Source organism: Petaurus breviceps, unplaced genomic scaffold (genome assembly GCF_028583685.1).
Source record: "Petaurus breviceps papuanus isolate PSGF00001 unplaced genomic scaffold, PetGlider_PUasm1.0 187, whole genome shotgun sequence".
Lineage (NCBI taxonomy): Eukaryota > Metazoa > Chordata > Mammalia > Diprotodontia > Petauridae > Petaurus > Petaurus breviceps.
The window spans coordinates 24780564-24806624 of NW_027185799.1; the positions used below are offsets into that span (position 1 = coordinate 24780564).

The 26061-nt window shown below is 37.9% G+C and overlaps 1 protein-coding gene across 8 annotated transcripts in view; it reads right to left on the reverse strand.

Annotated features, from left to right (window-relative positions):
- Positions 1–26061, reverse strand: part of KDM4C (lysine demethylase 4C) — a 463317-nt gene that overhangs the window by 383390 nt on the left and 53866 nt on the right. For all 8 annotated transcript variants that reach the window (XM_069090752.1, XM_069090754.1, XM_069090755.1 and 5 more), the window contains 2 exons: positions 23935–24095; positions 14859–15034 (listed from right to left, as the gene is read on the reverse strand). In XM_069090752.1, the coding sequence (XP_068946853.1) occupies positions 14859–15034; positions 23935–24095 (337 nt within the window). The remainder of the gene's footprint in view (positions 1–14858; positions 15035–23934; positions 24096–26061) is intronic.

Sequence of the window (26061 nt, forward strand, 5' to 3'; positions counted from 1 at the left end):
GAATTCATTCCAGGCAATGCTGCCCTGTACCCTGACATTTCAGGGTTCCCAGCACTCCTTAAACCGTGTCACACCTCATAGTTCAAATTCAGAATTTATATGTAAGGAATGGAAACTACCCCCTACACATACTTAAATTAATAAGATGCTCTATACCAGGGGTGGGGTACCTGCTACCTCTAGGCTGCAGGTTCCCCACCCCTAAACTGCACCAGTTATTCTAAGAAGGGATCCAAAGGTTTCATACTGCAAGAGGTGTCCATGACATTAAAAATAAGGTCAGAAACCTCTCTTCTATTCCCTGATTCTTTTAAGAATCAATATATTCATTCCTGCCAAGATGACTACTTTAAGAAAAGGAAGGAACAGGAATGCAAAAGGGAATGGGTCGACCTTATTCTCATTGAATTTGGCTTAGGGAAGGAATGACATACACACTAAATAGGGTATCTCACCCTCCAGGAGAGTAGGGCGGAAAGGGGATGAGAGGGAGGATGATGGAAGGGAAGGGAAGCTGGGGGGGGAGGGAAGTTGGAAGCATCCACTTTTGAAAAGGCACAGGATCAAAGAAGAGAATAGAACAAGTGGGAGGTGAGATAGGAGGGAGGGAAATATAGTCAGTCTTTTACAATATATCCACTATGGAAATGTTTTGCATAGCTACACATGTACAACCTATACTTAATTGCTTATCTTCCCAGTAAGGGTGGGTGACAAGGGAGGAAGGGAATGAATCTGGAATTCAAAGTTTTAAAATCAAATGTTTAAAAATATATATATATACTATTATTAATATTATTTTGCATATAATTGGGAAATAATATATAGAGGCACTGGGGCACAGAGATCCTTCATGCCCTACTGGAAAGTCAAAGGGGGTATGGGAGAAGATATGGGAGAAAGCAGATTGGAGGAGGGGATATCCAGTGGGATCGCTATTTTGGGGTGACGGGTAGGAGAAAAACAGGGAGAAAATTTGTAACTCAAAATCTGGCAGAAATGAATGATGTAAACCAGAAGTTAATAAAACATTTGATTTGAAAAAAAATAATAAGGGAAAAACAAAAGAAAAGGAAGGATACCTATTTCCCATTATGAAGTCAAGTCAGTAACTTTTTACTAACTATATACCAGGCAATATACTAAACACTATGGATGCAAAGAAATGCAAAAAGAAAAACACACCACCACACAGTCCCAACTCTAAAGGAACTTTTAATCTAATGCAAGGGATAACATACAAACAACCGAGATAAAATAGCAGAATATCCACTCTAAAAAAATCTGCAGTTCCCACCAAATTAAATAATTATCAAGACAGCCAATGAGAAACAACTTCTAGACCAACTACACAAAAAGGTCAGCGAAGATTTTTGTGCCATGAACCCTATAAGCTTCTTGTGAAGCCTATGGAAGTCTTTTCCAAAGGTTCTTTAAAGTTTAAAATACAAGAGTCAAAAGGATTTGTGTTATACTTTTATACAATTATCACAATATCTTTAAAACTCAAATTCACAAACTCCATGTTAAAGCCCTTCAGAAAATGCATAAAAATTACAAAGGACAAAACAAAAATCATTAACTCCATGAGACAGCAAAGAAATAGCAGCCTCTATTTATTACCAAAGGGATGAAATAATATTATGTATAATATTAAAGACAGGACTAATGTGCTGGTTTTCCTGAAAGGGAAGGCTAATTTGGGAGGAGAGAACATATTCAGAAGTGAATGTGATATAAAAGCAAAAAACATCCTACAAATCTTAAAAAAAAAATTTTTTATGTGCAACTGGGAAATAAGATATAGAAGCAATGGGGTAGAGAAATCCATGTTGCCCCTACAAAAAGCAAGAGGGGAATGGGGGAGGATATAAGAGAGAACAGACTGGGGGAAGGGGTATTCAGTATGCTTGCTATATTGGGGTGGGGGTAGGGGAGTGCGGGGAGAAAATTTGTAATTCAAACTTTTGTGTAAGTGAATCTAAAAAATAAATTTTTTTAAAGCAAAAAATATCAATAAAATTTGGTAAAATAAATTTATTGCAGAATTATCCCTAGCCATTTGCAATCAAAATTCCTACAACACAATCCTTCTCTGTTCCAAAGGAACCACCATTTGCCTTGATTTTCTGCTAAAATCTATTTGTATTTTATAGATCAGAGCTCTTTAAACTTTTTCCACTGGTGACTTCTTTTCCCATTTTGGCGGTATGTTGGCACTGCATGGCCTGAGGGCATGTGGAGTGCAACGGGCAAATGCTTTCTGTTCAGAACCATGGCTGCTGTAAAGTTGCATGATATAACATAGGCAAGTGCTGCCAGAATCGCCTTTGATCCATTATGCATTTGATTTTTAATTAATTTTTGGTCACTGTAGATTCAGAAACCTTTTACTGTAGCCAAATTTTTCAGGCCCAATATGGGGTCGTAACCCATTGTTTAAGAAGTATTATATAACAGATTACATAATGTTTAATAAAGTAAAGGACAATGGTAGTCAGTAACAAAACATAAAGATTTACATAAAGATACAGATTATAGTCTACTAATATTAACCTGTTACTATAAACTATACCTACTCTTTGGGATCAGATCCTTACTAATGCTCAATATGAACTACCTACCAATACTCACTGAACTCAGTTGAGGAGTAAGAAAAATAGAACAGAATATCCTCAGTACTACTTCCATTGAAATAAACCTGAAGCGCCCTTTACCTATCTAAGAGTTTTTCCTGGATAAAAACAGATGGATGAAAAGATGGAACACTTCCTGTAACCAGTGAAAATTATTTTGCTTTCAGCACAAATTCTCCAACTGTTCCAAGCACCATATGGTCATTAGAAAGAACACTGAGTGGACTGTAGAGAAATATGGCTTATGATTTAAATGCTAACTTCATTGAAATTTCTAATGCATTGCCACTGTATTAAATATAATACAGCATTTTGTGCTTTGTATAGCAATTCCAATGGCTAATGAAATAGGTCTAAACCCTAAATATATAAAAGAACATAGCAAAATTAAATTAGGTGAAGGTATTAAAATATTTTTCAAAAATCAGCTTTATAATATAAGAGGATTTCAAACTAAACTATGAAATAAAATTTAAAAAGAAATTCAGAATATCAAACACCATGAATTCCTAGAATCACAGAAACTTCACAGTTGAGAGGTACCTCGGTGGATATCTACCATGACCCACATGTGGAAAGAGAATCAAAAAGAATCCACCAACAAAATGACATAAAAGGGTCCTCCTGCCTTTTCTGGAAAAACCCCACAGAGTCCACTGTCCTCTGACAACAGTACTAAATTAGGTAGCTTGGATTAAAAGTTTTTCTGGACACCAAGACATGTCTCTTTGACATTCTACCCACAGCTCCTCACTTTTCTTCCTGGGACCAAGCAAGACTAATAAGATTAATCCTTCCAAGACAGCCTTTCAAATACTTAAAAGCTGTCATGGTCCCACTAGATGCTCTCTTCTCCCAGGTATAGGTAAACACTTCAGTTCCTTCAACCAATCCTCACATGAAACCAGGTACTGATGAGATGGCCACAGGGGCTAGGGCATTCTTACTCTGTCCCCACATTCCCATACTCTGGGTATCCTTTTTTTTTTTTTTAATTTGGAAAGTCTTATCAGGTTGCTTTTTTTTATTTTATCCACTTCTCCAATCAGAGTTGGTAAATACTCATTACATCAAGTGATAATAGTACCCTACAGGGGTCATGACCTTCATATGAGGACTAATTATTTCTAGTCATCTCAGTGAGCTCTGTGTTATTTTTAATGCTTTATTAACTTCTGATTTACATCATTCGTTTCCGCCAGATTTTGAGTTACAAATTTTCTCCCCGTTTTCCCCCTACCCACGGCCCCAAAATAGCAGTCCTACCAGGATATCCCCTCCTCCAATCTACTCTCTCCCATATTTTCTCCCATACCCCTTTCGAATTTTCCAGTAGATCTCTATGCCCCAGTGCCTGTATATCTTATTTCCCAATTACATGTAAGATGGTATTAATAATAGTATACACATACACACACATATATATACATATATATATTTTAATATTTTATTTTAAAACTTTCAATTCCAGATTCATTCCCTTCCTTCCTTGTCACCCACCCTTACTGGGAAGATAAGCAGTTCAGTATAGGTTGTACATGTGTGGCTAATGCAAAACAATAACATAATAGATATATTGTAAAAGACTGACTGTTATTTCCCTCCCTCCTATCCCACCTCCCACTTGTTCTATTCTCTACATTGATCCCATCCCTTTTCAAAAGTGGGTGCTTCCAACTTCCCTCCCCCCAGCCGGCATGCCCTCCCTTCCTTCATCCTCCCTCTCATCCCCTTCCCCCCCTATTCTCCTAGAGGGTGAGATACCCTATTTAGTATGTATTTCACTCCCTCCTCAAGCCAGATTCAATGGGAATAAGGTTGACCCATTCCCTTTTGCCTTCCTATTCTTCCCCTCCATTGTAACCATTTTCCCTTGCCTCTTCTGTATGAGATAGTTGACCCCAATCTATCTCTCCCCATCTCCTCTCATTATATTCCTCTCACCTCTTACTTTCACCTTTTAAGTATCATCCCTTCCTGTTAAATTGGTCCTGTGCCCTCTATCTATGTATACCTGTAAACATATATACACACATTCACATATGTATCCATATGCCCATATACCCTCATATGTAGACATATATATATATTTCTAATACCTTCAACTACTGAGAAAAGTTTCATCAGTTATAATTATTGTTTTTCTATGCAGGAATGTTAATAGTTCAACTTTGATAAGTTCCTTATGATTTCTTTTCCCTGTTTACCTTCTCATGCTTCTCTTGCTTCTTGTATCTGAATGTCAAATTTTCTATTCAACTCTGTTTTTTTTTTTCATGAAGAATGCTTAAAAGTCCTCTATTCCACTGAATGACCTTATTTTCCCCTGAAACATGACACTCAGTTTTACTGGGTAGGTGACTCTTGGTTTTAATCCCAGCTCCTTTGCCCTCCAGAATATCATATTCCAAGCCCTTCAATCCCTCAGTGTAGAAGCTGCCAGATCCTGGGTTATCCTGATTGTGTTATATATTCAATATTCAATTTTTCACACACAATATTCAAATTGTTTCTTCCTGGCTGCTTGTAATATTCTCTCCTTAATCAGAGAATTCCAGAACCTGGCTATAACATTCCTAGGAGTTTTCTTTTTGGGATCTTTTTCAGGAGGTGATCTGTGGATTCTTTCAACCTCTGTTTTGCCCTCTGGCACTAAAACATCAGGGCAGTTTTCTTTGAGAACTTCCTGGAGGATGATTTCTAGGTTCTTACTTTGGTCATGGCTTTCAGGTAGCCCAATAAATTTTAAATTATCTCTCCTGGATCTATTTTCCAGGTCAGTGGTTTTTCCCATGAGATATTTCACATTGCCTTCTATCCTTTCATTTGTTTGGATCTGTTTAACAGCATCTTGATTTCTCATAAAGTCATTAGCTTCCATTTGCTCCAATCTAATTCTGAAGCAATGATTCTCCTCATTGAGCTTTTGGGATTCTTTTTCCATCTGGCAAATTTGGCTTTTTTAAGGCATTCTTCTCCTCATTGCTTTTTTGAGCCTCCTTTGCCATTTGAGTCAGTCTATTTTTTAAGGTATTATTTTCCTCAGTCAGGCTGTTGACTCTCATTGCATAATTTTCTTGCATCATTCTCATTTCTCTTCCCAATTTTTTCCTCCACTTCTCTTATCTGCTTCTTAAGGTTCTCTATGGCCCATAACCAGCTTGTATTTTCCTTTGAAGTTTTTGGTGCAGGAGTTCTGACTTCACTGTCTCCTCCTGTTCCATGCTTTGTTCCTTTTTGTCCCCAAAATAGGAGTGTAATGTTGGAATCTTCTGTCTGCTTTGTTTCCTTTGCCTGCTCATTTTGCCACTCAATTACTTGACTTTCGGGCTTTTTGCCACAGTAGGACTCTGCCACCAGACAGGGGAGCTTTCGTCCCAAATGCTGGGGTTTTCTCAGCTGCCGGAGGTATTACACGGGTGCCCTCTCTGAGGTCTCCACACGCTCTGGCAAGCTGGACACACAGCCCATGACCTCCACCCTAGACTGCAATCCAGATCCAAGCAGGTTAAAGCAAGAGCGATTACCCCTCAGACTGGTGTTTGGTCCCCCTACACTCTGCAGGCCAGGAGCTGAAGCTGCCATGTGGCACTGGCTTCTGGGTATCCTTTTTCTCTTGAAAGAGAAAATATAGAATCATCTCTCTTTAGATTTTCATTACTAAAAACTTAGCCTTCCTACACCATCTTCCCTAATAAAAACTTTAGATATAATATCCTATTTATCTTTCCTCTTAACTGTTTAACATTTGTTCTCAGAAAATGTAGGATGCTCATTAGGCTATTTAAAACTTCTCTACTACAGTATCTAAAAAGAGTGGCTACTTTTTCCTTAAGGTTTCCAGTATTTTCACCAAAGCAACCACTTCTTTCTCACTGGTAAGAACCAGATACAAAACAGAATTTCATTAGCTTGGTTCTTCTATCTTTTTAAAAATAACCAAACAAAAAACAACAACAACAACAAAAATAATGGTCAGGATTTATATACCACTTTAAGGTTTGCAAAGTACATTACACACATTATCTCATTTCATCTCACAACAACCCTGGCAAGGTAGGTGCTTGATCAATCTACCACTAATTCAGGTTCAGAAAATTTTTAACTTATCTGTTTTCATCAGAGGCAAAGCATTCCAGCAGACACCCAGAAAATGAAGATCTTCTAGAGTTGGGTGTTATAAGTCTTATAACTATGTAATAAATTTCAGGTGTTTTTTTCCCCAGGTTTTTTTTTTTTTCCCTAAACCACCTTCTAGACTGACTATTAATCTCTAAGTTGCTTCAAGGTCAAAACAGCACTTAACAATTTACAAAATGACCTGAATTACCTACTCTACAACAAAGCCATTGCCATTAACAAACTCTAGCCAGATCCTGTATCTGGTCCGAATAATCAGTCACGTGAAGTGGTTCCCCATGTATTTGAATTCTTACTATTTGAAGCTATAATTATGCAAAATATGGTAACTGATTCCTGCTCCATGGAAATGCAGTAGAAATTCAAATAATGCAGACAATTCAGAAGCATTCATTATTTACAGTAATCAGATCCTAGATGTAAAGAAAAGTAAAGGAATAAGCAAAGTTTCCCTACATGAGAAATGTAATGGTTCTAATTGCATTTTAAATATTTTAAATTTAGTTTTCAGTGGAATTCAGCATTACCTTTATTTGGATCCCTCCTAATAAAAACCAGAATAAAAAGTGCCCGTTCTCATATTATACATACATATATATATATATATATATATATATATATATATTCTAAAGGAAAGATTAAAATTTAACAATGATAGTCAAAAGACTCAGGTTCAAATCCTGGCTCTGATACTATCTGTACTAGCAATTCACAGAATCTCCTGAAGTTCATTTTCATCTGCAAAATAAGGGGCCCAAATCAGATCATCTCTAAGGTACCTCCTGTAATGGTAATGGAATTTGAAGATCCCCTTGTATTGGGAAGCAAACCCAGAGATTGTGAATCCCACAGCTGAATGGACTTGAAGTGACAGGAGGGGGCTGATGGGGAGGAGCTCATGCCTTGTATAGGGAAAAGCCCAAGCTAAAAGAGGCCAAAAGAACTTCTGGGATGTAATAGGAATGCAAATTTAAAGATCTTCCCTGCCCCTAGGCCCTTTGATAGGCTTAAGAGACCCTGAGAGCCTTCCTTGATTTGAAAATATACTCTGCCTCCTAATAGGCTGAATGTGGTCACATGGAGCCTGTGGCAGGAGGCTTGGTTTTCAGGAATGCCCACCCCTTGATGCTGTGTGATTGGGCAGTGGGTCAAGAGGGTGGTTACATTCTCTGACCCAGGAGAAGGCTATATAAACCCTTATGTGAGGCTTTGCTTTGGGGCTCACTTTGAGAAGTGTTCTGTGATTTGATCAGATGAGATTCTGGGAAGCCATTGTTGAGAGCCCCCCGGCTCTGAAAAACCCAGAAGTTGATTTGGTATGGATGTTAATGGTTGGACAGTTTGGAAACCTGTCTACTTGATCTGTTTCTCTGTCTTGATGATTCTGTCTATATACTCTGAAGTTCGGGGTGCTGACCTTTTTCCCCTGAACTAGGTAAATGATATATTTTTGACTGACTAAAGTAAGCTTCTTAACCAATTTTGAGTTGCTTTCCTTTATCAAAGCAGATCCAAGAACCTGTGTTGGCAGACACCCTGGGGACGCTGGGGTGCTTGCTGCTACATGGGAGCAGCATCGTGGAGGCAGAGAGAGAGAACTACCAGGAAGGAGAATGCTTAGAGAGAACTGCTGGGAGCCAGAGTTGCTGAGAGAGACAGAGAACTGCCACCTGGAGCTACCCAGGACTTCTGAGGGCCACCTGGACGTGCTGAGAAGTGAGGAGGCATGACTTTGGTGCTGGTATTTTGTCTGTTTTGATGCTACTTTGTGAGATTCATTTGTTGATAGAGGCCTCAGACCTTATTGTTCAGTCTAGGTTGATTCCACATGTAGAATGTGAATTGATGAGGACTCCTGCAATGTGTAAGAATGTTATAGTGGCTTTGTTAAGCTTTGTCTTCCCAGGAACAGAAACTGTGGGAAGGGGAACCATGGAAGCTGAGAATATGCCAAGGGTCAAGATGAAAAGACTTCTCCTTGGGTACTTAATGCTGACTGATGATACTGTAACCTAGTTGTGACCTAGGGATGGATGGCCTTTGTGCTTTGTGATTGACTAAATGGATAAATGTACTTTGATTAAGAAGGAAGACTTTTTGATTGAAGAGATTAAGACTGTGTGACCTAGGGGAGGACTTTGTGATTGACTAAATGAATGCACCTTGTCTGAAAGAGAACTTTAACCTTTGTACTTTGTGACAGAATTGAGGACTTATTAAATGAGTTACTAAATGAATGTACTTTGTTGAAAACTATGTGACCACTTTGATGAAAACTATGTGGCCATTTTAGTGTTAAGCTGTTGGAGTTGTGACATGGCCAATGCTGTATTTTGATTTGCCTTAATATGTTTATTATTAAAACCTTAAAATGGTTTGCCTTAATATGTTACTGAATAAATGGAGAGATCACCATGCTTGTAATCAGAACCTTGAAGGTTGTTCACAGCAGCAGTCCTCTGGGAAGCTGATCCTGCTTGGCTTTACACCTACTGACTGAAGATATTAGTCTATATAATCAACAAGTAGTCAATTAGCATTTAATAAGTGCATACTATAGGTCAAGCACAGGGGTTGAAGCAACTAGGTGGCACAGCAGATTGTGACGGTAAGGTGTCAAAGATGATGCCTAAGTTGTGAGCCTTGGTGACTGGGAAGATAATGGTATCCTTAACAAGAGGGTTTGGAATAGGAGCAAGATAAGATCAGTTTTAGAAATGTTGAATTTAAGATGCCTACAGAACATTCAGGTTTGAGAAATCTAATAGGCAATTGAAGAAGCAAGAGTTGAACCTGGTAAAGAAGTTAAGGATATACAAGTAAATCTAAGAGTCATTTGTATAAAGATGAAAACTGAAACCATGGGAGGTAATGACATCTTACCAAATGAAACTGTATAGAGAGATAAGAGAAGTTCAAGGACAGAGCCCAGAAGGATTCCCAAGGCTGGTAGCTGTGACACGAATAAAGATCCAGAAAAGGAAAAAATAGAATAATACTGCATATAAAGTGTTATTTTAGGGGCAGCTAGGTGGCACAGTGAATAGAGCACTGGCCCTGGAATCAGGAGGACCTGAGTTCAAATTTGGCCTCGGACACTTGACACACTCATGAGTTATGTGACCTTGGGCCACTTAACCCCAATTGCCCTGGCTTCCCCTGCTCCAAAAAAAAAAGTGTAATTTTAGCTTTCATAATACTATTCTCTTCAGATTCTTTTAACAAACTGAGTATTCCTTGACTACATTATCACTCATTCACCCTCAAAATTATTGTCACTGAATGCTAGTGCCCTAGGGCTCCATCCTGGATGTCTTTCTTTTTCTCCAGGCTCTTGCTTGAAGATCTCATCAGCTCCCATGGTTCCATTATATTGACCTTGGTTGGTTACTTATATCAAAGATTTCTTCTTCCTGTTCTTAATATTCTTAATATTCACTCAGAACTTGACTCTGCCAATGCACTGGCACTGGCCAGCTTAGAAACACCAGAAGCTTATTACCAATGAATTGCACTTTTTCAAAAGTTCAGGGTTTGTTCCCACAAACAGGCACAGAATTATCAAGTAATACTTCCCAAAGGCATTGCCCATGGATTTTTTTCTTCTCTTAGCCCTGTGACAAGATCAACTGCTTTTATTGCCTATGTGTTTTTCATCCTTACAGCCAGGTGTTCTGTGATTTCTATTTCTGTGCTCATGCAGTTTGGGCTGTTGAAAGGGCATTATTTTGGCAACTCCATTTACAGACAGCATTCAGTTATTTTCTTCAAGATTCAACTCTCCACTTTTTACATGAAGCCTTTCCTGAACTGTCCCCATTGCCCTTAGCTATTAATGTCCCTCCAAAAACTACTTAATAGTGAATTTGTTATGTAAGTCCTTATAAATGGATATATACTTAAGTATGTATGTATAAATGCATACATACATATATATATATATATACATATATATGTTAGAGTGTTAAGTCCTTAAAAGTAGGAACTTCCATTTATGTCTATTGTATGCCCCTGTTTAGCACAATGCCTGACACAGAGTAGGCAATAGCTACTTAATAAATGCTTGTTGACTAGCTCTCTGCAGATGGCTCCCAAATCTCTTTCCTGGGAACCAGTCTCATATTTCTTAACACCTTGTGGTCATCTCTACCTAGATATATCATGAGCATCTCAAACTCCAGAGATCCAAGATAAAAATAATTCTCTTCCCCCACCCCCACCCGGGATGGGGAACCTTCAGCTCTAAGGCCACACGTGGCCCTCTAGGTCCTCAAGTGCAACCCTTTGACCAAATCCAAACTTCACAAAACAAAATCCCTTGATAAAAGGATTTTTTCTGTAAAACGTAAGACTTAATCAAACGGCAATGCCCAAAGATCTAAAAGGTCACATGTGGCCTTGCGGCCACAGGTGCCCTACCCTACTCCTCTCCTGCAAAATTCTGTATTTCTGTCAAGGGCATCCCCAACTTCCATCTTGGTTTAATCTAGGAGTTATCTTCCACTCTTCCCTCTCCCCTTATCCCCAAAGCACATCAGTGGCCAATTATTATTACTATATAGGGTATTCTATTTCTACATTTCTCTTAACTATCAAAATCAAAACAAACTACACTCAAAGATTTTACATTTTATTAGAGGGATTCAATACACATATAAACGAGTAAGTACAACTTTATTAGCTTGAAACTAAAACATAATGAATATTTAAGGTAATCTCATTCTTGGTAACCCTTTCCTAACCCCACATGAATCACATGGCCACCGCCTTACTTCAGAACTATATCACCTCTTGCCTATAGCATTAAAAAAAGTTCCCTTGCTTCTAATTTCTTCAATATACATTCTATCACTCACTAGTCAAAATAATCCCCCAGGTCTGCCCAGACTAGCTGAAGCTACAATGCCCCACTTCCTCTAACATCTTGGACTTGTCAAGCCCTTCACCATCAGGCTGCCACACAACAGCTGGTCCCTGATCACTTTTCTGGTGCCTTCATTTGACTCTCCTACACATTCTACCACCCAGCTTCTTCAACTCATCTCTCAACTCTGGGTCTTTTGCCCTGACAGTCCCCTGGCCTGGAGTGCTCTTCCTCCTGACTTCCTTCAGCATTCATCTCAAATCCCATGGTCACAAAGAGACCTTTCCTATCACTCCTACTAGTCCTTCCATCTGGAATGGCCTTGAACTTACACACACTCCAAATCTTCAGTTCTTTCCATGTCGTCTCTCCCATCGGAATACGAGCTCCATGCAGAGGGGAGGCTGTTTTGCCTTTCTTTTATCCCCAGGGCTTAGCGGGGTGCTTGAGTAGGTAATAAATACTAGTTGACTGATATATTGTTCCCCCCATTTAACCAACTTCACTGCTCGCTATTTCCTATGAAGTACATTCTGGTAATGTTCCTTTCCACATATCTCCCTCTGGAAATCCATAGCTTCCTTTAAAGCTCATCTCCAGAGATACTTCCTAAGGCTTTTCCTGATACTTCCAACTTTAAATACTCCCCCTTTCCTCTCCAAAACTAACAACTGTACAAATGAACTGTTCCATCAATTGTACACGTAATAATAAAAGTAAAAAAAAAGTATGGTTTCACAATGAAAAACTAAAGAATGTCAAAATCATGTAAATTGAATACTCAATGATTTAAGTCCAGTGACTACAGCAAAAGGAAAATATACTGCTTAAGTTTTGCAAAGATATAAAAAAACAGCTTATTGCATGTCAATAAATTCATTTTTAATTATCAAATAGTTATCCCTGCATATGTGTTGTATTTGTTTACCTATATGCTGTATCACCCAGAAAAGACTTTGCCATTTTTATCTTTGGTCTGGTACCTAATACAATAATTGACACACACTAAGCACTTAATAAACAAATCTTCTTGAACTGTGAGTTCAAAAAAGAAAAAAAAATTCTTGGGAGAGAGGAGAAAAGGAAACTAATGAGGTCAAGATACTGAGCAGAAATTGTTGGTGGAGTTGTGAACTGATCCAGCCATTCTAGAGAACAATCTGGAACATCCTGGGTGGTCCTATACCAGTATCTCCCATATCACACAATCACTTACAAAGTTCATCAGAGACACCTCGAGAGTGTCCTTTTATTGCTTTTTTCTGACTACCATGTGAGCACTTGTCCTGTGTTAGTTCTCCACAAAATAGTCTTTTATGCAAGCAAACATTTGCATTCAAACAACATGGCCAGCCCATCACAGCTGTGCTCTCTACAGTAGGGTGTGAATACTTGGGGAGGTTGTAAATGATTAAAAGTTCACATAAGTATAATTTAAATTTTTTTAAATATATATGTATACAACACAAAATATTAACTGACAAAGTGTTACCAGAAGTCCTATTAGAGCAACATAAATAAAACACTCACAGATAATTAGCATTTTAACAACTTAAACATGAAAGGATTAATTAGAATGCCTAAAACTGTATTTCTTATATAGGATAAACATTTTCCCTGCAATCTTGTTTCATGGTTTACCTTAAGAGAACATTCTTCATTATCAATACAAAGGTATATTTAACAATCCAATCCATGTGGAATCTGACAAATTCTCAAAATATTTAAATTATTATAAAGCTTTGTGCAATTATTTCCAAAAGAACAAACATCAAAATGTGGTTTCTTCTGTAGTGCCAAGAGACTTCATAAGTACAATTTTACCTAATTTTTTTTCCTTTTTGAAGAGGGGAAGGTAGGGCAATTGGGGTTAAGTGCCCAAGGTCACATGGCTAGTTTTTGTGTTAACTATCTGAGGCCAGATTTCAACTCAAGTCCTCCTAACCCCAAGGTTGGTGCTCTAGTCAGTGTGCCACTAGCCGACCCCTAAATTTTTTTTTATGGTATTTTGAACAACTAAAAAAAATCACTAAGAAAAGTCATAGCTTGAAGGGATGGCCCTCAACTGGGGAATGGATAAGCAAGTTATGGTACAGAATTGTGATACAATGATCCAAGACAATTCCAAAGGATCCATGATAAAAAATGCTATTTAGGTTCAAAGATAGAACTAACGAACCCTGAGTACAGATCAAAGCATACTTCTTTCACTTTCTTGATTTTTCTTGCAAAAGGGCTAATATAGAAATGTTTTGCATGACTTCCCATGTATAATCACTATCATATTACTTGCCTTCTCAAGGTGTAGCAGGAGAGCTGGAGAGAGGACGAGAATTTGGAACTCAAAATTTTTATAAATTAATGTTTAAAATGTTAATGTAAATGGGAAATTTTTAACAAATAAAAACATTTTTTTTAATTTTACATAAAAATAAGAACCATAACAGCCATAAGAATTCAAAAGAACTTCTGAGTTGTGATATTAAATTCTGACCATAAAAAAATTAAACACTAAGAGTTGCTAAGAGGAATTACTTTCAAGATGACCTGGTCACATAATACGCCTAAGTATTTTTTGGCTTCTTTAAAATAAAGTTTCTTTTACAAATAAGGAAATCCAGATTCATGATGATCAAATCACAATTTAGAGCTGTTCTAGTTCCAGTGTCCACTTTAGCATCTCATATCAATGAAAGAGAACAATGTAATGTAATGTTCTGGATGCTGCTATCATTCCTCTAATCCTATTCATGATTATACATATAAATGCACATCTTAAAGTATATACAATTAAAGTATGCATTCATTTACCATAATTTGTTCATCCACGGTCCATTGGATGAGCACTCCTTAGTTTTCAGTTCTTTCCCACTACAAAAAAAGCTACTATACATATTTATGCATACCTAAGAACTTTTCCCACTGTCTTTGGTACTTCTGGAATCTAGGTACTATAAAGGTATCAGTGGGTGTGCACAGTTTAATAAACTTGTGGGCAGTGTTACAAATTGCTTTCCATCTAGGAGAGTTATTTTAAAGTTGTCTATCAGCACTATATTTTGCATTCAACATAAAAATTATTTCTATTATTTTTATTTAGTTTTGCATCAAACATACTACCAAAAATTACTATACTTAAAACTCAATAAAAGCAAAGGGCTGCAAGTATTAAAATGGAACAACAAAATTACATACAATTAGAAATCAAAGACACCTACTTATCACTGTTAGCCAGTTGCCTGAATTCTTTCACAGTCATTGGCTTTTTCTGGATGTTATACTGGGTAAAGAGTCCAGATTGTCCAGTGACCATCTGCTGAATAGGAGCTGGAATGACCAAATTATCTATGTCATCATAACGTTGTCTTGGCTTCCATTCCTTCGGAGGAATCACCTAAACAAAAAAAGTAAGTAATAGCTTTAGAATTTCACTTACCAGCAACATTTTGACACACACAAAAAATTAAAATATTTTAGAGAACATTTATAAAGACAAGGGAATATTTATTACATAAAACATTCATCTTATTTCTAGGATATGAAGGAGATGAACACAAGACTACAGAAATTAAACTATAAGCAAGATTATAAATTAGTCATCTTTTACATACTTTTTCTTTCTACTAGTGTAGGGGTTCCAAATTTGTGTGTCAAGGAATGATATTCTCAGAACAGTGTTCTTAAATGTGTAAGCTATATAAGATTACAAAAGAAAACAATCATATTAAATACAGTTATCAAAAAAATTTTTTTAAAAGACAAGCTCACTGACCCCAGGGCAAAAACCCCTTCCTAGAAATCCAGTCCTTTCTAAACTCTGAAAAGACGGTTAGGATTAAAGTTATGGGAAAAAAAAGACACAGCATTTAACCAAGGATTAATTTTCCCATAAACTAATGTGTAAGGAAGTGTTCTCCCACTTCCTCCCCATAAAAAAAAAAAGTTACCTATTGTCAACTTCTCTACTACATTCAACTACTCTAATATATAGAACAGCAGTTACTTAGATGGTTTTAGACTAGTTTTTCAATTTTACTTCCTCAGAATCCAATAAACTGTTATTTCTTTTTTTTCTCACTTATCTTTTATTTCATTAACACTACTGGGTTTCTCAGGAACAGCAGATTACACTGTTTTGTTCTCCATCTACTTGTGTGTTCACTAACATTAGGTTACTGAGCTTACTAGAAGGTTGCCAGAGAAGCAGATTTCTGTCTAAAATTTTAAAAGCAGATACACAAAAATTTATTTTTAGTCTTCATGAATTTCATTATAAAATGTATACTATGCAAATAAATACAGAAAGGTAATATGAAATAAGGGGAAAAGCATTTCACTGAAATCAAAGGGGCTATGCTTGAATCTGAGCTTTAGCTATTTGCTACGTGACCTTGAAACTTTTTCTGTGTCTGCTTCCTCATTTGTGAAAATAAGGAGGCTGAAAGAGAAGATCTCTAAGATCTGTTCAAGATTTAAACTAAATTTATAATTAAATCTAAATCTAAGAATCAGTGAGGTAGCTAGGTGGCACAGTGAATAGAGCACCAGCCCTGAGTCAGGAGGACCTGAGTTCAAATGCGGCCTGAGATGTTTAACACTTACTAGCCATGTGGCTTGGGCAAGTCACTTAACCCCAATTTCCCCACCCTCCTCCCTCCAAAAAACAAAAAAAGTAAAATAAATCTAAGAATTGGGTGCTATGGTAGAAGCTGAAAATACAAATTAAAGTTATATGCCCAAAAAAATTTTCCTATTATTGGAAATGTCCAAAACCAGAAGAAAATCTATCCAGAAGCGATTCTCTCAATAAATAATATCAAACAGATATTGGTTAACCACTTGCCCAGTATTTTAGAGAAGAAATTCCTTTTAGGCGTAGCTGCTGAGATTCTGCCACCTCTAAAATTATTAGATTCTATATATGAACACATATCCAGTTTAAAAGGAAAAACTATGACAGAAAGAATCATCAGTATAACTTCACTTCTCTGATCTAAAATAGCAGAATGTTACCCCCTCTCCTCACTTTGTAGGGTTGTTAGTATGAAATCCAATAAGATTGTGTGTGTATATGTGTGTGTATGTACCTAGAGACAGACATATCCTAGTATCAATATTGCATTAGGACATAAAAAGATTTAAAAGTGACTGGCTTATTATTAACTTTTATTCACCTCGTAAACTGAATAAGGATTCAGTCTCTATGTGATATATATATAGATATATGTAGAGATATATGTATGTGTATCTATATACACACATACACAAAATGAGAAATATAAATGAATACATTGTATACAACATGTGCACACATACATATGTACACAGGTATATTATGAAGACATTTTTCTACTCAAAGGATGGTACTTCTTTTTCTGAAAATAATACTATATAATCCTAAAACATATAAGAAATTAAATTTACTTAAGGCTTCTATTTGGGTATAAATGCATCCTTGAATATACTAAACATAACTGACATAAATTTTATTTTATATTTTATCTGCATGACTATCTCGATCATGAGTATTTATTAAACACCTCCTTTGTTAATTAATGGAATGAACCCACGGGAGGAAATGTTAGAGCAAAAACTCTCCATCAACAAATATAGGCCATTCATCAGTAACTTAATACTTCAGAGAGTGGCCTGAGGCACTGACCAGTTAGGTAACCTGCCAATAGTCATGCAGCTTATATATGTCATGGCTAGTACTTAACCCAGTTCTTCCACAATGCCAATCCTTTAACTACTATAGCACCCTATTATGTATATATACCAAATTTTACCTCAAATATAGGCAACTGATATATTTTTCCAAATGACAGACACACGAGTAGCATCTGATTTCATCTTTATATATGAAAGAGCCATGAATAATTAATATCAAATGAGACAAAAGAACAAAAAAAATCAGATTTCACAATTCAAACTAAAATCAAAAGTTACATGTTTTAAAATTTTTACTAATTTTAAGTATTCATATAAAATATTTCCATTAAAAAAAACAAAACAAAGGAAAAATGGACCCATCAAACTGAATAGTTTTTTAAAATTCTATCGTTAACCCTTGAACTCAATCTGAGTGACAGAAACTTTATTCCACCTAATTTTAAAGTTTACCTTCCATTTAGTCAATATATATTTCAATATCATTATCTAAAATGAAATGTGTAGGGGCAGCTAGGTGGCACAGTGAGTAAAGCACCAGCCCCAGAATCAGGAGGACCCAAGTTCGGTTCCAGCCTCAGACACTTAACACTCACACAAAAAAACTAGCTGTGTAACCCTGGGCAAGTTACTTAACCCCAATTGCCCTCCAAAAGGCAAAATAAATAAATGAAATAAAATAAAATGTGTATTTACATTTCTTGCCATCAATGGATGGCATTATTAGCCATCTGTATGTACTAGCTTCCTTATAAGCTCCTATATCACATTTCTTAGCATAGGTAAGGACATGAATACTTCATGCAGGAATATAGTTTGATATGGCTTTACTAAAAAAAAAAAAAAAACACCTACAAATGATCTCTGATGCTCTGTCTTAGCAAATAGAAAACTATTCTCGGGGCGGCCAGGTAGCACAGAGAGTAAGAGCATTCATAGAATGCCCAACATATATTTACCTAAAAGACTATTTTACAGAGAACTCACACAAGGCAAGCACTCACAAAGAGTTCAGAAGAAGTAACAAATAAACACTCTCAAGATCCCTCTAAAGAACTCTGGGATCAATCATATGACATGGAAGTCATTGGCAAAACACCTCCCAGTATGGTGTGCCTGCATCAAGGAAGGTACTGTGCTCTATGAGTGAAGCAGAATTGGAGCAGATCAAAAGAAAAGGAGATGCACAAATTGAGATATCTCCATTCAAAATGTCATATGGACCATTTTTGCCCAATATATGATAGAGTCTTTCAAGTTCTCACTAGTCTGATCAGTCACAGTAGGACACATAACTATACCTTAACCACAATATAATGCTGTTATTTTGGTCCTCTTCAAGAACAAAGGGCAAGAACCAATCCTTTCTTGGAAGCATAACAACTTAAACAGGAACAGTGATAGGGCCTGTGATATCAGTAACAGAGGGAACTCCCAGAAAAGGTAGCACCTACTTTGCAATTTACAGTCCTACAATGTTGAAAGCACTTAGCGGTTTATTGATTTGACCAAGGTCAATCAGCCAATACATCAGAGTTGGGGCTGAATTCAGGTCATCTTTCAAACCACAACACTATGCTGTCTCCCATACCACATCTAGAAGGGTAGGCTCGAGTCAACAAACACCCACGGGGCCCATGAACAGATTTCAGGTTTGTGAACTTGCACTGAAAAAAAAATTACATCTTCATTTTCACTAACTTCTAAATGAAAGTAAACATTTCAATTGTGTAGGCACAAACATTATTCTGAAAAGCGAATCCATAAAATCACTAGACTGTCAAAATGATCCATGACACAAAAAAGACTAAGAACCTGGGACACAGGAAGTGGAGACAAGATGGCAGAGAGAAGGCAAGAGGTTGCCTGAGCTCTCCCCAGTTTCGTTCAGAAACATTAAATCAAGCCTCTAAATGGATTCTGGGAAGAAGAGAACCTAAAAAAAGATAAAGCAAAACAATTTTCCACTTTAAAATAACTTAGACTTCAGGAAAGGTCTGTCTCACTTGGGTAAGAGAGGAGCACAGCACAACACAGATGATGTCTGGGCAATCCAGCAGGAGGCTCTTAACAACAGCACAGATGAGCATGTAAGGCCCCTTGACCCTAGCTCAGCAGGCCAGCAGTGAATTCTCCAGCCCAAGGACAGAAGGCAAATTGTAAGCCACAGAACCGAGGGTACAACAGGTGCGAACAGATCAGGCCACCCCCAGTGCAGTGGAAAAGCCAGAAGCACCTGAAACCCTGAGGTAAAAAGCCAGTGACTAGGACCCTGGCCCTGAGCATAAGAAGCTTGGGATAGTGCCCCCTCTGACCCAGAAGAAGAGTTCAACTTTAAAAGTCAGGAAATAAACTGGAAAAATGATTAAGAAACAGAAAAGAGCCCTGACCACAGAAAAATACTATGGTCACAGGCAAGATCAAAACACAAACTCAAAAGAGGGAAACATCAAAATGCCTACATGTGAAGCCTCAAAGGGCAATATGAATTGGTCTCAAGCCCAAAAAGTTCTCTTGGAAGAGCGCAAAAAGGATCTTAAATATCAACAGAGGTTTTAGAAAAATTGGGAAAAGAAATAAGATATGAAGGACAATTGTGAAAAAAAGGGTCAACAGCTTAGAAAAGGAAGCATAAAAACTGAGAGAAGAAAACAACTCCTTAAAAACAGAATTGGCCAAATGGGGGAAAAAATCCACTGAAGAAAACAACTCCTTTAAAAGTGGAATGGGGGGGGAAAGGGGGCACCGAGTCAAGATGGCAGAATAGAAGCACAACCTCTGAGACACTCTGGCTTCCACCTTCCCCAATCAATGTAAAAAGGGTATTCTGAACAAACTTTGGAGCTGCAGAACCCACAAAATGACACAGAGAAGCTAACCAACCGCTGAGGACAGCCCAGCAGGCCAGCAGGAATTGGCCAGCACAGCGCTTTGGGAGCCAAGCCCAGGCCCATGAGCAGGAAGTTTTAGCCCAAGGGCAGGTCTGACCAGCCACTGGCAGGAGGGACTCTAGATCAGCAGCAGCTGTGGCCCTTTCCAGAATTATCAACACACAGATGCGAAGGACAAAGTGAGAGGTCAGTGCAGTCTACACTTTGGGACCCAGTAAGAGGGACTACACAGGCTTTTGCCCCCCCGGGGCAAGAAACCGCTGAGACCCCAGCACAGCCATCCAGCACCATGTAACAGCTTCAGCTCCTGGCCTGCAGAGTGTAGGGGGACCAAGCGACCAGTCTGAGGGGTCATCACTCTTGCTTTAACCTGCTTGGATCTGGACTGCAGTCTAGGGTGGTGGTCCTGGGGTGTGTGTCCAGCTTGCCAGAGCCCATGGAAGCCTCAGAGAGGGCACACATTTAATGCCTCCGGCAACTGAGAAAACCCCAGTGTTTGGGGCGAAAAGCTCCCCTGTCTGGTGGCAGAGTCCTACTGTGACAAAAAGCCCAGGGATCAAGTGACTGAGGGGCAACATGACCAGGCAAAGGAAACAAAGCAGACAGAAGATTCCAACATTACACTCCTATTTTGGGGACAAAAAGGAGCAAAGCATGGAACAGGAAGAAGACAGTGAAGTCAGAACTCCTGCACCAAAAGCTTCAAAGGAAAATACAAGCTGGTTACAGGCCATGGAGGGCCTTAAGAAGCAGAGAAGAGAAGTGGAGGAAAACTTGGGAAGAGAAATGAGAACAATGCAAGAAAATTATGAAATGAGAGTCAACAGCCTGACTGAGGAAAATACCACATTAAAAAACAGACTAACTCAAATGGCAAAAGAGGCTCAAAAAGGAAATGAGAAGAATGCCTTAAAAAGCCAAATTTGCCAGATGGAAAAAGAATCTCAAAAGCTCAATGAGGAGAATCATTGCTTCAGAATTAGACTGGAGCAAATGAAAGCTAATGACTTTATGAGAAATCAAGATGCTGTTAAACAGATCCAAACAAATGAAAGAATAGAAGGCAGGGGCGGCCAGGTGGCTCAGCAAGTAAGAGCACCGGCTCCAGTGTCGGAATGACCTGGGAATCAAATCTGGGCTCAGATACTTAGCACCACACCCAGAAATAACTGGCTGTGTAACCTTGAGCAAGTTACTTAACCCCAACTGCTTAAAAAAAAAAAAAAGAATAGAAGTCAATGTGAAATATCTCATGGGAAAAATCACTGACCTGGAAAATAGATCCAGGAGAGATAATTTAAAAATTTTTGGACTACCTGAAAGCCATGATCAAAGTAAGAACCTAGAAATCATCCTCCAGGAAGTTCTAAAAGAAAACTACCCTGATGTTTTAGAACCAGAGGGCAAAATAGAGGTTGAAAGTATCCACCGGGGGTGGCCAGGTAGCACAGCGAGTAAGAGCACCGGCCCCAGTGTTGGGATGATCTGGGGGATCAAATCCAGGCTCAGACACGTAGCATCCACCCAGAAACACCTGGCCCTATAACCTTAAGCAAGTTATTTAACCCCAATTGCTTAGGGGCAGCCAGGTGGCTCAGCAAGTAAGAGCACCGGCCCCCAGCGATGGGATGACCTGAGTGATCAAACCTAGGCTCAGATACTTGGCACCACACCCAGAAATAATTGGCCATGTAACCTTGAGCAAGTTAATTAACCCAATTGCTTAAAAAAAAAAAAACAAGAAAAGAAAGTATCCACTGATCACCTCCTGAAAAAGATCCCAAAAAGAAAACTCCCAGGAATATTATAGCCAGGTTCCAGAATTCCCAGATTAAGGAGAGAATATTACAAGCAGCCAAGAAGAAACAATTTGAATATTGCGGAAACACAATCAGGATAACCCAGGATCTGGTAGCTTCTACACTGAGGGATCGAAGGGCTTGGAAAATGATATTCCGGAGGTCAATGGAGCTGGGATTAAAACCAAGAATCACCTACCCAGCAAAACTGAGTATCATGTTTCAGAGGGAAATATGGTCATTCAGTGGAATAGAGGACTTTCAAGCATTCTTGATGAAAAAACCAGAGTTGAATAGAAAATCTGACATTCAGATACAAGTAGCAACAGAAGCAGAAACAGGGAAAACAAATCATACAGAACTTATCAAAGTTGAACTATTAACATTCCTACATGGAAAAACAATAATTGTAACTAAAGAAACTTTTCTCAGTATGAAAATAGCTGAAGGGAATAGAAATATATATATGTCCATATATGAGGGTATATGGGCATATGAATACATAAGTGAATGTGTATATATGTTTACAGATATACATAGATAGAGGGCACAGGACCAATTTAACAGGAAGGGATGATACATAAAAGGTAAAATTAAGAGGTGAGAGAGGAATATAATGAGAGGACATGGGGAGAGACAGAATGGGGCAAACTATCTCATATAGAAGAGGCAAGGGAAAATGGTTACAATGGAGGGGAAGAATAGGAAGGCAAAAGGAACAGGTCAACCTTATTTCCATTGAATTTGGCTTGAGGAGGAATGAAATACACACTAAATAGGGTATCTCACCCAACAGGATAGTAGGGCAAAGGCGATAAGAGGGAAGGCAGGCTGGCGGGGAGGGAAGTTGAAAGCACCCATTTTTGGAAAAGGACAGAATCAAAGTAGAGAACAAGTGGGAGGTGGGATAGGAGGGAGGGAAATACAGTCAGTCTTTTACAACATATCTACTATGTTATTGTTTTGCATTAGCCACACATGTACAACCTATACTGAACTGGTTATCTTCCCAGTAATGGTGGGAGACAAGGGAGGAAGGGAATGAACCTGTAATTCAGTTTTACAATTAAATGTTTAAATATATATATATATATATATATATATATATGTATAAACTATTATTAATACTATTTTACATGTAATTGGGAAATAAGATATACAGGCACTGGGGCATAGAGATCCTCCATGCCCTACTGGAAAAGTCAAAAGGGGTATGGGAGAAAATATGGGAGAGAGCAGATTGGAGGAGGGGATATCCTGTGGAACTGCTATTTTTGAGTGGTGGGAGGGGAAAAACGGGGAGAAAATTTGTAACTCAAAATCTGGCGGAAATGAATGATGTAAATCAGAAGGGACTGTACTGGGAAAAGAGGAAAGGAAGAGGCAGAATAGGCTAAATTACATTACACAAAGAGGTCAAAAAGATCCAAGGGAAGGGATGAGCATTGTTTGACCCTATTGTCATCAGATTTGGCTCAAAGAGGGAATAACAGAGACACTCAGTTGGGTATAGAAATTTTTCTTACCCTACAGGGAAATAAGTGGGGAAAGGGAAACAAAAACAGGGAAAGGGGGAGGGGAGATGAGAGGAGAGAAGGCAGATTGAGGGAGGTGTTGGTCAGAAGCAACATTCTGGTGAAGAGGGACAGGGTAAAAGCAGAGAGAAAAGTATAAAAAGGGGGAAATATAGGATGGAGGAAAATACACAGTTATCAATCATAACTGTGAATGTGAATGGAATGAACTCTCCCATAAAATGCAAGCAAATAGTGAATTTGTGATATTCAAAAACAAGAACATATCAAACACTTTCTTTTAGGATGTAATACACAGTAACTTCCCATATCAAGAAACAGAAGACTAAAACGCAAAGATAGGCAAAAAATTATTTGTAATTCAAAAAACAAAATAACTGAACAGTTGACTTTTCTTACCTTAGCAAGTCCTGCTCTATGTGCTCCTTTAGACTCCATATATGCTAAATATTTGTTGAACTCTCTAAATTCATCCATAGAAGGTCTGAAAGTCATAATCTTACAGCTCAGATTTGGGGGGCTATCCACCTCTGCTGCCTCCATGTTGATTAAGTTTTGCCCTGTAAATGAATTAATATGTCATCAGTATTCAATCATTTTGTACCTATTTATACATTACTTTGTTATAACTGATTTGACATAGTATGGTTAGATTTTCCTAACTAGGACAAAACCTTTTCATACTTGACACAGCCTTTTGGTTGTTCAGTCGTTTTTCAGTCCTGTCCAACCCTTCGTGACCCATCCTGGGGGTTTCTTGGCAAAGATACTGGAGTGGTTTGCTATTTCCTTCTCCAATGGCACAGCCTAATACAGTCCAACTCACCATGTACTCCATGCTCAAAATAATTTATGTAAAAAACTTCATGCCCATAAATTTGATTTTATCATCCTACTTTGCTGCTCAATGCCATTTACCTTATCTCTGCATAACTAAATCTTGTCTATCCTATCATGCCCAGCTAAACAACCACATCTTTGGTGAGGATTTTTAACCATCCTACACCCGAAAGCGTCTCTTCTTCTCATGAACTACAGAATTCAGTGCCATCCTGAACATGAAGTCAAGAAAACCTGGGCTCAAATCCTGAATCAAACCTCCTTTGTGACACTGAGGCAGGTCATTATCTTCTCTTTTCTCATGTGTAAAAGGAGAATAATAATGTCTGCAGTACCTCCCTTACAGGGTTAACATAATGATCAAATGAGATAACATGAAGTTTCAAAGTACTTAAAGGGCTATCAGGGTGTCCCAAAAGTCTTAGAGTAATTTTTTGCTATTAAAGTTCAAAACTGAACTAAGACTCTGAGGAACCTCATTGTGAATATCCATTATTATATTAGAAAGAATACTGCATTCTTATCTCAGATCTGTTACAGCTGTCATAGTGAACAAGTCCCATACATAATCTTTCTCACCCTCAGTTTCCTCATCTTCAAAATGGAAATAAATCTAAAAAGTCCTATTTCAAAAGGGAATTGGGTCTTAAGGAATACACAAATAGTCCTACCCTCGTGCATGATCATGAGTACAGAGATGACTCTAGGTTCCTGGTGCTATTCCGGTGCACTTTCTGAGCAACACCCTATTTATTTACAAAAAATTTCTTCACAAACAGCCAGGCACACTGATGGCGATTTCTTTGATTATGACAACCCATACTAAAAAGAAAAATATAAAATGCTCTCATTGCTGGGCAGCCCTGCTACTTCTGCAATAACAATAGTCGAGTGATAAAAAGGGGACAGAGGGTGCTGAGCATCAAAAATTTTTTGACGATCAATATGCATTAACTTATCTGCTAGAACTCTAAATTTGAGTTATTGTCCAATGACCAAATAGACAATACTACAAGAACTGAATCATATTAGTCTTGGTATTCTTGCACTAAATGAACCTAGAAAACAAAGGAAACTATAGCCACATAACAGGAAAGCTCACACATTCTCCTAGGAAAGGCATGTAAAGAAAGGAAGGGGCATATTTCATTTTATTCTGCACCTAAAGGCAATAAGAAATGTCATTTCATGGATTGTGTGGTGACCTTGTGTTACAGTGCTCACTACAATCCTTTGCAAAAGAACACTAATTTCAAAATAAGAGCAGCTAACACACAAACACCTGTCAGAAAACGGCACAGAACTTCTACAAAGCACTTAAAAAGACGGTTCAAATTAAATTAATTACCTTGTTATTCAGTGACTTCAATGTAAAGGGAAGAAAAGGTGAAAAAAACAAAAAATATCTTGGCAAATATTGTTCAGGAGGAAGGAATGAGAAAAGTTAAAGACATATAAGAACACATATAAGACTGGATACTTTCTTAAAGAAAAGAATCAGAAGACACTAGGCCTTGGCAAGCATTAAATATCCTAATAAGTAAAACTGATTAAAGCTTAAGAGACAAGAAAAGGCTTCTTACTAATCTAGAATTCATTCTAAAATGAATTGTGTACAATAAGGCCACCGAGCAAAGATCAAAATCAATACAAAGCTAAAAGTATAAAAATGAATAAAAGATATGG